The sequence below is a fragment of the Sinocyclocheilus anshuiensis genome, unplaced genomic scaffold (genome assembly GCF_001515605.1).
Source record: "Sinocyclocheilus anshuiensis isolate Anshui unplaced genomic scaffold, SAMN03320099.WGS_v1.1 scaffold521, whole genome shotgun sequence".
Taxonomy (NCBI): domain Eukaryota; kingdom Metazoa; phylum Chordata; class Actinopteri; order Cypriniformes; family Cyprinidae; genus Sinocyclocheilus; species Sinocyclocheilus anshuiensis.
The window spans coordinates 205,236-218,241 of record NW_015540882.1 but is presented as its reverse complement, the minus strand read 5'-3'; the positions used below and the strand labels follow the sequence as shown (position 1 = coordinate 218,241).

Below are 13,006 nucleotides of genomic sequence, written 5' to 3'. Positions count from 1 at the left end.
TTTAAAATAAAAATATTATTTGCAGTTCAGATTGATTACTTTACAAAAAATCGTATTATTTATTTAGTTCCTTTACCATTACCATAGTGGTCTGGTCTTAATATTTTCCTCAAAACAATAGTCCCCCTAATGTTCTGAATATGATTATGGCCTTGTTTGGCATAAATAAAAAATCAATCATTCAATAAAAAATTGAAAAAATCACCAGTGTAGAAACAATGATACAGAGAAAGAGAACAAAGAGGTTTGTATTATTATTATTATTATTCAATAAAGAAAGAAAAGTTTATTTTGTTGTGAAAGTGCATGATATTCTAGGCTGCCCATAAAATAAATTATTCATTCATAAATGTTTTTTTTTTTTTGGAGTAATAAAAATAATTAAATAAAAAATTAAATTTAAATAATGAATAAAAAACATTTATTTAAAAAAATTGCCCTTCATATAGTTTTTTTGGACATAACATAAGACATCTACATCGCCCAGATAAATATCATCTGTGCATAGCTAAGAATTTCCCATTTTAGACCGTCTTGATTTATAGCTTAGTTTAATTCATTGATTAATGACACACATGCTTGTTTACATTTTTTGACTAGTCACGACATTGTTCTTAGGCATGCATGCTTGATTGATCTCAGAACAGTATAAATAACACTGAGCGGTTCGTTTCACAGTTGAATTCCTCTAGAAAGATCAGAGGCAGGTGAAAGAGAGAAAAAAAACGAACTTTCTGCCAAGAAAAGAATGTTCTCTATGCCTAAAATACTTAAAAGGCTTATCAGAACATTAACATCAATGTAATGCCGAGTACAGCCCTCCTATTTAAATAACTCATGACTTATGAGATTTTACTCATGTGATTTTTTTTTCATATTTATACCTTTTTCCATACAACATTTTCTCAAATATATTTTTCCCTTCCATTACACTTCCATTTTGCTATATTGCAATAGCTATATGTATTGAAAAATAGGCTATAAGCTCAATTTCTCTGTAAATTAAAATGTTTGATTATTACCTAATATAACAAAAATGGGGACTTTATAACAAAAATTTCAGATCACCCACCGTTAAGCCTATGTGCTATCTGATACACAGACCACACTTTCCCATATCCCAACCTGAATAAAAGTCTTACCACTAAATTGCAGTGGAAAGCCTTCCCTTGTGTGACAGTTTTTCTTTTTTTCTTTGCTAGTTTCCATTTTAGCTTGAAATAACACAGTCATAAGCAGAACCAACAGCTTGACTTGGAATGATTTTGGTTATATACACACTTGCCAGTATTCGCTATTTATTGCTAAGATTCCTCATAAGCACAGCATTCAGCATGCCTGTACAATATGATTAATATAAATTACATTATTGCTATATTTTCTCAGACATCGTGGCACCTGTTAGGGACTGTCATGGTAAAAACATCAATAGGGGCTGAAGTATTATTTTCAGTGATGGTAAAACAATAATATTTTCCACACTGTTAAAATAATCAACAAAATAAGAATTCTGAGACATTAATGCTGTCTGCTGTCATCATCTGTAATACCTGACTGCCTACAAAAGCAGACTACAAACTGTGTGTGTTAAAACGGTGAGACATTATATACTGAGTGTGTTAAAGGAGTAGTTCACCCAAAAAATTACAATTGCTGAAAATGTACTCACCCTCGGGATATCCTGATGAGTTTGTTTCTTCATCATATTTGGAGAAATGTAGCATTACATCACTTGTTCACCAGTGGATGCTCTGCACTGAATGGGTGCCGTCAGAATGAGAGTCCAAACAGCTGATAAAAACATCACAATAATCCACAAGTAATCCACACCACTCCAGACCATCAGTTAATGTTGTGTAAAGTGAAAAGCTGTTGTTTGTGAGAAACAACAAAAGTTTTAAACTTTAAACCATTGCTTCCAGCTAAAATATGAGTCCTTTATCCATAATACCAGTGAAAAAAGTCGTCTCGTCTGAATTAGGAGAGAAATCTGCACAGATCAAGCACCGTTTACAAGCGAAAACAGTCCAAAACAGCTCTGAACAAATATGTAGGTGGATTTTGATGTGAGAGGACAACAGGAGATGGACATTTTCACTGGAGGAAGGGTTATTATCCATTATGGACTTTTGGATTTTGGCCAAAAGTGATGGTTTAAAGTTTAAACGCCTTAATATTGCATTTATTGTATTTCATTGTGACGACACCCTTTGAAGTTGGTGAGCAAGTGATGCTACATTTTTCCAAATCTGTTCTGACTCATCTATTTAAAAATAAAAAATAAATCATTTTTGGGTGAACTGTTCCTTTAAATAATGTTTTTGTCTTTCCTTCCTGTGACAGGACCAGCCTGAGAGAAACCAGAGAAAGTTTACTTTGAATTATTGCCAGTTATAAAGTTATATTACCAATTATAAAGAAAGATTGTATGCGTAATGTGGAACTTGAAATATAAACCTCTCAAAATACAATGGGACTCTTATTTTGAAATCTCTATGCTTTAGAGCAGGGCTGTCCAAACGCGGTCCTGGAGGGCCGGTGTCCTGCAGAGTTTAGCTCCAACCCTAATTAAACACACCTGAACCAGCTAATCAAGCGTTTACTAGGCATAGAAACTTCCAGTCAGGTGTGTTGAGGCAAGTTGGAGCTAAACTCTGCAGGACACCGGCCCTCCAGGACCGAGTTTGGACAGCCCTGCTTTAGAGAAAGTGAGGGAGATAAAATATGCACCCTTACAATCATCTACAACATATTACAATCTAAACACAATTAAGTAAACAATGTAATTCATCAACAGTAGATCATAAGCAATTACTTGGCATACATGCGTTATATTCATTGATTGAGAATGACTTTGAAATGCATAGTGCTCACATTTATTTAATCAGATCAGAGCCTTTTGAGGTTTAATATCATATTAGCCTGTTTTTCCTCTTTCTTAAGACCTCTTAAATGATAATAAACACTTTTGTTATACCATTTTGTCTCATTTTTAAGGACCACAGATCTAATAAAAACCTGTTTATATACAGTGGGTAAAGAACAGAATCACCTCCCTTTAAAATAATCACATTTTGTTGATTTGCAGGCTGAAATGAAGACGGACACAGTTTTTGTTTTATCCATCTGTATTTACTCAGTGCAACTTATAACATCCAAGTGAAAGATATAACACCATGTCAGAAAAACATAAATAATCAGAATCACTGAGTTGGAAAAAGGATCAGCCCCTTTATTTTTATTTATTTATTATTATTATATATATATTTTTTTTATGACATGTTGGTGTTATATCTTTAACTTGGATGTTATAAGTTGCACTGAATAAAACAAAAAACTGTGTCCGTCTTTATTTCAGATGCACACTAACCAACACGCATCACTCGCAAACACACACACACACACACACACACACACACAGAGAGAGAGAGATCGCTGATTGTGCTGCACATACACACAAACTTGTTGTCAATGCTTGCCCGTGATTTTCATTAATAAAATAGCTTAGATACTAGATCGCTACATTATAGAGTGATTTTGCGTCAGTACCAGTGATCACAGAGACTCGCTAAGGTTTGTCCAAGAAGTCGCTAGATTTGTCGCTAGTCGCTTTTTTGGAAAAATTATAACATCCAAGTGAAAGATATAACACCATGTCAGAAAAACATAAATAATCAGAATCACTGAGTTGGAAAAAGGATCAGCCCCTTTATTTTTATTTATTTATTATTATTATATATATATTTTTTTTATGACATGTTGGTGTTATATCTTTAACTTGGATGTTATAAGTTGCACTGAATAAAACAAAAAACTGTGTCCGTCTTTATTTCAGGCTGCAAAGCAACAAAATGTGATTATTTTAAAGGGGGGTGATTCTTTTCTAAACCCACTGTGTGGTTAATTTAGAAAGATTGCTGAATTTTACAGCATCAATCTATTTAAATTTCACTTTAAGTTTTTCTTTTCCTGTGTAGGTCAGAAATATTTTTTCAACACTGTAACACGCTTGATTTGCAAGGTTAAATATATCATTTCTGCACCATAATTTATGACTTTTTTTTAAACAGGTGCCATCAGCCTGTCTGTCATCTTTGATAATTATTTTTTGCCTTTCTAGGACCACAGCTACCTCAATAGCAAGAAAAGGACGTCTAAGAGAAAGACGAGGGACCTCCCTTTTGTGAAGCTTCTAAACATTTCCATCACCCTGTCACCGTACCTGAGCGTGGACTCGCAGCAGTTCCAGACCTCCATTCAAGAAGGCATTGAAGACTACTGGCTGAGTCTGCCCTCAGGAGCACAGGGCCAACCGGTAAGACTGACTGCTTGCTTATCTGTGCATCCGTCTGGTCTTTTATGCATTGAGGTATATGGGTCAATCACCCGGATTATTTTAGCATCATAGATGTACTATTATGTGTATATATATATATATATATATATATATATATATATATATGTTCAGACCCCCTTCAATTTTTCACTCTATGCTCTTTTTTTTTTTTTGTCTGGATCTATTAATTTATTCAAATATACATTTAAAAAAGCAATTCAGACACACAATAACTTGAAGTCTCTTATGAATATGTTCTACATTTTGGATTTAAAATTAAAAATCGTTGATATCTTTTGGGGCATAAAGTAAAAATGTCAGAGTGGTGCAACTGTTCTGATATCATAATAAAGAAAAAAATACTCATTAAAAGAATGAAATTTGTGGAAGAAATTATTATACATTTTTTTTTCAATATTATTAAACAATTTTATCAGGTTACATGTCATGTTGTTCAACAGATTTTTATGATTTAAATTCATGGTATCTGTCACAAAAATCTTTATTACCTTAAAAAATATAAGTGAAAATATGAAAATAATTAATATGCGTACACTCATATGTATTGAAGGTGTAAGGAAAGTACTGTTTTTACTTGATAGTTACAGTACATGACATTTATCTACACTTTACTTTAGAAATTGTATAAAAGTTTCTTCAAAACCATATGAAACCAACATGATCTTTTTAAAGAATTTTCACATTTTGAACTAGATCTTTAAAAGATTTTTCCTTTTCTTTTTCATGTATGCTCTTATTTGTTCATGACCCATATTCTTACCTGTGCATTATTATTAACTTTTTTATTTTTACATTATTTCTCTTTCATAAGGTGCCTCTGTTGACTCAGTGGAAAGGAAAGTACAGTGTGAAGCTCAACATCTCCAACCCAGAAGCCACAAATTGGTTTCTGGACAAAGTGGACAGCTTGCATAGTCATTTGGGCATGGAGTATGTCATCCTGGAAGGCGGTGAGGGAAAACCTTTCGAGGAACAAGCCCTGCGCCTCCCTCTGGCGTGGGTTGGGGATGAATACATCAGACTCTTGGCTGACCTGGCAGAGAGGATAGGGGACAATGCCATTGTGACCTCAGGAACAAGGTATTTGGTTTAAATTGGTAAACAATTCCAATAATTTACGGTGATTTTGTCAAGTAGCACATGGATAACCATCCTTGTTGGTCCTAATAGCAGATTTTAGGTTGAGAATTGGGATTTGGATCAACCGAAGATGTCAATCCAAGAATTTGTCCCATTTGGCAAAATCACGACCACTAACTACCATTTTGGGAACAATTGACAGACTTTGTTCATACAGGGAACCAAAATCCCAAATCCATTCTTGGCGTGTCAAACATCCTTGTTGGTCCTAATAGCAGATTTTAGGTTGAGAATTGGGATTTGGATCAACCGAAGATGTCAATCCAAGAATTTGTCCCATTTGGCAAAATCACGACCACTAACTACCATTTTGGGAACAATTGACAGACTTTACTATACAGGGAACCAAAATCCCAAATCCATTCTTGGCGTGTCAAACTCAAATCTGTTTAGATGTAGTCATCTGAACCTCCCAAAAAATACACCAAATCGGATTTTTTACAAGTCTGATCCAAACCGCATGCATACGGGAGATTTAAAATCCGTTTAACTCTTTCTCCGCCATTGACGGAATTTTCCAGCTTTCCGTGTTTTCACTGTTATATGGTAGGAGGTGCTATTAAACATCTTATGGAAGAGTATTACATTTCTAGATCAAAACATGGTGAAGAAGCAGAAACAAGTGATCGCGTATGTTAGCAGAAGCATATGTAAAATAACGCATAATGTAAAATATCATCAAACATTAAACAGCATATAAATCAAAACTGCCTAACGTTACGATTTTCACAGCTTTTTTTTTTTTTTTCAAAATGTTGCTTTTTGTCATGAAACTTGCTCAAATTTAAGTGTTGATAAAATAGAATGCATGAAGCTAGAATCAAAGGTTTTTTAGTTTTTTTGAATGATCAAAAATGTTGGCGGTTGTTTTAAAAAATGCTGGTGTGGAAAGAGTTAAAATGGTTTTTCGGAAGATTTTATGAATGAGGTATCATGTTATCAGCACTGTGGATATACCATGTGTAACTAGAGGCACAATTTCCAGTTTTCCATCTTCTCTTTCCACAATGATAGCTACTCGTTGTTGTTGTTGTAAAAGAAAGTCTCTTCACATATGTTCTGTTTGCATTTGCATTGTTGGATCAAAAATGTCAAGTAGACAGTCATTCGTAAAATTTTCCCGTAAGAAAAAAAAAAAATTGGATTTTGAAAACAAATTGGAATTGTGTTGAAGGTGATTCAAATTGTTTTTGAACTTTAGAACTTTTGAATTTTGTTCGCACAGGTCCAGCCACAAAGCGCTCTTCATCCGTATGAGTGCACTGCAGTCAGACTGGAGTTACTCTGGGCTCAAAGGAATCATTCCATCCCTGCTGCATTACAGTCTTCTGGGATATAGTTTCTTCATTCCTGATGCAGTAGGTAATACCTGCCCACACATACATAAATACACATGCACTTTTTGTAAAAATGCATAGCATAGATAAAGACAATAAAATGTATTCAATCGTCTTCTTTAATCCTTTACAAACACAGAAGACCACTGGCACACAGTTGTACAATACACAGTATGATATGAATAAATCTCATAAAATATCTCCAGAATATTCCCAGGTCATATTTGACCAATTAATCAAAAAGGGGAAAATAATTACATTTTGCATAAAAAAAAAATTGTGATTTTTAAGAAATTTTAAGAATTTTTTTTTTGCATTGTTATTTTAACAGGAAAAGCAAAATTTTCTCACATATTCTCAAATTACTGTAATAATACATTATATTTTACATTAAATATTTTATAGGAATTAAATGTATTGATTTAGATTTTAAAAATGGATTAAAGTTGTTGTTGTTGTCGTTTTTTTTCAGATTTTTTTTTTTTTAAACTGAATGGTTTATTGAACCTTAAATCTAATAAAAAGTTTGCATATGTTTATCGTATTTGATAAATTAGGCTTTTATGGCTGATTTAGTATGATAGAGAATATGTAGCTCATATTTATCACATCAGTTTTATTCAGAGGCCCAAACTGAGCAAAAATATGCAATTTGGTGCAGATGCTGATATTAATATGGCCAAAACATAAGATGAAATTCTGACAGCTTGTAATATAAATCAACGAGATCTTTATAACAGTATAACAGACTACTTGCATAAAATGTAAAAAACATAAGTTGCTTCACTCCAGTAAGTGTTCATCTTGAAATATTACTAAAACTATGATAATATATTCTTATATATATTATATGCATATTATTATAGTTTATGTGTGATATAATATATATATATATATATATATATACACAGTATATACTGTATATATATTATGTGTTATATTATGTGTACTAATATGTTCTTACATTTACTTCATACAAATCAGTGAATACTGATTACCACATACAATGAACTGAAGAGGGATGTACAGTACAATTACACTGAAAGGCCTTTTACTTAATAAAAAAAGTATAAACTATCAATCAGACAACAGAAGGCATGTAGTAGATTGTGTGCAACAGGTTTTTCAGCAATTTTTGATCACATTGATAATTTAGAGCCTTTAGAAATGTATCAAATATGTTGCATTAGGCTTTATAGGATTAAGCACATTTTCCCTCCAAATTCTAATGAAAATATCACAATGCCAGAAAATCGTGATTGTCCTCAAAAAATTGGAATTTCTTGACATGTGAATACATTTGTGGGACTTTCAATCGCAGGAGGCTCGCTCTCTGCCGAACTGGTTGCCGATGATGAGCTCTTCGTTCGCTGGCTGGAAATCGCAGCCTTTCTTCCTGTCATCAGCTTCCAGACACCTCCATGGGTCTTTGAGAAGGAATGGGTGAGTGCCCCAAGGGCGGGTCCTCAGCCCCATCCAGGTTTTAGCTTTCACTTCAGTTCCTTTCCCGTTGTAGCCAGAAAATAAGGGATACAATGTAGCCAAGTGGGTCATACAATAAGAAAGACTGAGTTCTCAGGAAGCAAAACTGGGCGCAATATGTTGGCCATTGACAGTTAAATGCCTAACATAACATAAGGAACATAATACTCATTCACTCCATGGTGTACCATGAAAATGCTCTCCTTAAAATACTATCTAAATACACGCCAGAATATCCAGTCTCAAGCACTGATATGTTTGAGCCCGGTTTGAGTTTAGGACCGGCACAGAGGGTCCTCCAGGTGGCCGTTTTTCTTGCATTTCACATGTGGTAAGCGTCCATCTGATCTGCATTAGCGTCTCTTTCAAATTTATGACTCTCAATCTCAACAGTAATGAGAACCACTGCACCAGCAATGATAATGAATCACTGGATAAGAGGAAAAGAACATTTTCAGAGACAATTACAGGTTTCATTTGTGATTTGACTTTACACTCCAGAATAGGGGGTGGTCATTGTTTTTTTTTTGTTTTTTTCCTAATCACTGGTAGGAGTAGATCTTTCGATGTATTTCATTATTAGAAATGGACAAATGTAGTTATATTAAGCAGGAAGTAGAGGGACAGTGTGTGTGTGTGTGTGTCTCTCTCTCTGTCTCTGTGTGTGTGTTTGTGTGTGTGTATGTACAAGCTTTTGTGCGATTACCCAACACCCATCAGACTCAATGTTGGGTCTAAATAGGAGGAAAACCGGAATAGAAGCCGCAGGCCTGTTTTCTCCATTTAAAATTAGGCCGAACTCAGGCAGTTATTCAAAATTCATCGCATGAAACTTTTTTTATCTAAAGAATAAATTTTTTATGAACGTGGTTTTGCTTTGTTTCCGTCACCAGAGGCTGGCTAGGAAGTTAACTAAAGGATATGACCTCGGAAGGAATGTTAAAAACGAACCACAGCAGAACTAGACGAGAACGGTGTTGAACAGAAACTCACATCCTCTTTCATATGTTTTATTAAATGTTCACGGACAGTTTCACCTTTTTCTAGGTCCTAAACCTCACCAGATTCTACATAGCCAAGCACCACGACTTTGTCATTCCTTTGATACTGAAATACGCAGAGGAATGGCAGGATACTGGAAACCCCATCTACAGGCCGCTGTGGTGGCTCAGTCCAAACGACCCGATCACGTTCACCATTGATGATGAGTTTCTCATTGGAAATGAGGTAAGCTGCTTCTAGAAAGGTCAGTTTTTTCCTAATTTGCCCATTTAGGAGTAACCTGAGCTTAAGTACATTGCTCAAAGACATGGTGACTGATTTTACCAAATAGGACATGTTTCTGAATAAGTTGTTAGTTTTGGAACAATACAGTCCAAATCTTCCAGCCCATGTAATCACTAGATTATATGTTTTCAGTGTTGATTTCCACAATGAAGTTTCTGACGAGATGTTAGTTAATGAAGGGTTTTCAAAGCCAAACTTTCAGTGCCGGTATTGCACATAATTTTACACTTTCCCACAAACTCTGTGCTCATAATGAGGGAAATTCCCACAAACATTCATTCGCTATAACAATGTGGGTCAATAATTTGAAATCTTCCTCTCGGGCTGTTTGTTTCTTATGCTAAAGCTATTGCGCAATGAAAATGACCCCACAGCACCATCTATCATCTAAAGCCTAAAGTATACTTCGTATTTGTACACCAGTGTTGCCAAGTCTGTGGTTTTCCCGCAAAATTGGTCTACTTTTATACTGTTGCCACAGGAAACACCCCTCCCCCCCGGAATGTGATTTCGACCCCCCCTCCTTTTTTTGATAGCCAATTTCCCCTGGAACGTGATTGGGCAATTTTGAGTAGCAATTGAGCTGGTTTTGTTACACAGACCTGGCAACCCTTGCGTATGCATAGAGTCGACATGTAGCCTTTCATAGTATACTCCACATGATAGCGTGCACAAACGCAGGTGGTCGACATTTGCGCTCTAGAAAGCTTCAGAAGTTTTTTTCATAAGTTATGACCAAAAAATGTCTTTGTACTGTTTTAAACTAAAGTATTGGCTCTTTCATAACCCCCTCACACAAGCGCTTGTCAATGTGGACGTCTGCTGTTGTTGCAGTCTCTGTTATTTTGTTGTTGTTGTTCCATTTATTTAGTTTCGTTTTCTACTGTGAAACAACGACCTGGCCAGTGCTGCCACCTTGTGGAACAACTCATTAGTGCAAAATAAATTCAATGCAAATGTGCAACCTGTGCGTACACAGTATGCGCAGTTACAAAAATTGAGTGGTGCGCGTACAGTACATGCATACTATTCTGGTGACGAAATTTGCATCACGCATTTTTGCAGGTATCTTCCTAACAATATAAATATGATTCAGCATATACATTTCTTAAATAGTAAGTGTCACCTTGTAGTTACTAAACCCAAATTCAAATCCTAGCCTTCCAGGAGCAACAAGGCATGCCCATAGCCAGCTATGAGGTCACAGAGGTCCGGACCTTGGTAAATTTTTAATGTTCAAAAATAAAATTTGTTCTCTAATTGACTAATCTGCTGTTTAAAGCTCCTCATATGAGTGTCTGCATGTATAATTAAGTTTAGACAGTTTACAAGAATGTTTAGCGCCCGTGGTATGAAAATTATCACTGCAAGACACTGGCAGAGTTGTGAGTGAAGGCGCGGGCGCAGCCTCTGCCGTGTTGCCAGATCCAGTTATTATAAGCGTTTTTGGACTTGTCTTTTCTACTTAATTTGACACTTTAGAAGGTTAATAAGTGGGAAGTTGCAATTTAGGGCTAGCGATATCTTTATCTTATTTTATAAGATTTGAACTCATGTCGGTTTATTTTTTTTCATCGCATTATCTGGCAACACTGCAATGATTGCCAGAGCTTAAACTGAGACTAATCAAAAGATCCCACGGACATGTTATTGCTGACAGGATACCACATTTAGTAAGGCAAACGCAAACGCAAAAAAAAAAAAAAACGTGATATCTGTCAGAAACGTTATCAACGCTATCAAAACAGTAGCATACAACATACAGCAGAGATCTGTAGAACAAGTAGGTTACGTCTATATGCTATTTCATTGAGTATTGTAGTTAAATTTTCACAGTCATGCCAACAACATTCATAGGAGCACTAGACAAAGTTATCATCTATATAGCAATGGTTCTTAATGAAAACTACAACAGTAATAGGCCTATGTATTGTTGAATGAATAATAAACAACTGATAAAATTATATACCACTAACCTAAAGTTATGGTGCAATATGATATAATTTAACAATGCTCATTCCTCCAAAACAGAGAAAACATCTTTAACAAACATCTACATATCTGTCTCTTTTAAAGTGTTTAGTGTATACAATGAGTTGTATGTGGGGTTATTATAGCACAATTCTTAATCCCACCCCAGCCCAGACCTCACTAATTTTCAAACCCTGACTATGGCCATCCACAAAGGATGTTGATCAAGTGCTATCTGGCAAGGTCATGGTCATCAAATGGCACAATAGTGATAGTTTATAGGTCATCCCTGTGGGTTTGAACCTACAGCCTTTCAATTTCCAATCTAGCTAGGCTACACATTCGAAACTAGGCTTTTGAGGTGATCTCTGTTATTGTATACTTGAAGTTTTAAATTTTTGTCTTCTGCTTTTGTAGGTCCTTGTTGCGCCGGTTACTGAAAAAGGAGCTTTACAAAGAGACATTTACCTGCCGGAGAGTGACTTTCAGTGGCAGGACACTAACAATGCTCAAATGTTTGATGGAGGGACGTTTCTGGAAAGTTACCCGGTCAGCCTTGGGGACGTGGCGGTGTTTGTTCGATGGAGGTCCTGAGGCTTACTTACCACTTTTTTTCTATTTTTGAAGATTTTTGTGCTGATCTCAAATTGCACTTTCCATAAAGACCATTATCTGTGTCTCAAGAAATCTTGAGATTAGGTAGAAGATAATTTGCACTTTAAAAATCTAAGTGGTTTATATTTTCTCGTGATCTTTAGATCCCTCTTGTTTTTCTTCCGCTACTTGTTTTGTTAATTCATACCATTTTTTTTGACTTTTTTCTTCAGAACGCAGTTTACATTTAATAGATTCTTACAGTCTCTTAAATTGTTATCATGACATGTAGCTAGAAATCAAACCCTTTGCTTAAAAACAATCAATGGAATTTTACGAAGACCAAACAATCAATATACATTTAAAAAAAAAAATGCTAAATTGAGAAAGACTCTACAAGGAAAAACCAATGCGCTAAATGGATGAAGATGAAAGTACGCTAAACATCACTCATCTCATCTCAGCGGGGTTTTTACTTGAACTTTGCTGAATATTTTACTGTAGTTTTGTAATGTTTTACCAGTACCTCAAGTTCTCATGGTGTTTTTGACATATATTTTTCAGCATGAACTGTGAGAGAAGCACTTACTGATAGAGAAGACTGATATCAAGGGCTTTTAGGGTGAATAGCACTATTATTTTTGTCTACAAAAGAATATTGAAGATCATTAGTATTAGAATTAGAATCATTAGTAGAAGAATATGAGCCAATGTCAAACAAAACTTTCATAGCTGTACAGTCTTAGTTAAATGCAACACACAACACGAAGGACAAATTGTTATTTCATAATGATGGTTTTTGAGAGATTTTGATATTATGCTGATTTTAATAATTATT

General features: G+C 35.0%; 1 protein-coding gene across 1 annotated transcript in view; it reads left to right on the top strand.

The window, feature by feature from the left end:
- The window catches only part of LOC107688570 (SITS-binding protein-like), a 38,069-nt gene extending 25,578 nt beyond the window's left edge, over positions 1-12,491 (top strand). The window contains exons 6-11 of the mRNA XM_016486275.1: positions 4,121-4,315; positions 5,169-5,437; positions 6,723-6,859; positions 8,156-8,277; positions 9,364-9,543; positions 11,992-12,491. Of these exons, the coding sequence (XP_016341761.1) occupies positions 4,121-4,315; positions 5,169-5,437; positions 6,723-6,859; positions 8,156-8,277; positions 9,364-9,543; positions 11,992-12,168 (1,080 nt within the window). The 3' untranslated portion in view covers positions 12,169-12,491. The remainder of the gene's footprint in view (positions 1-4,120; positions 4,316-5,168; positions 5,438-6,722; positions 6,860-8,155; positions 8,278-9,363; positions 9,544-11,991) is intronic.
- Positions 12,492-13,006: the final 515 nt, after the last annotated feature.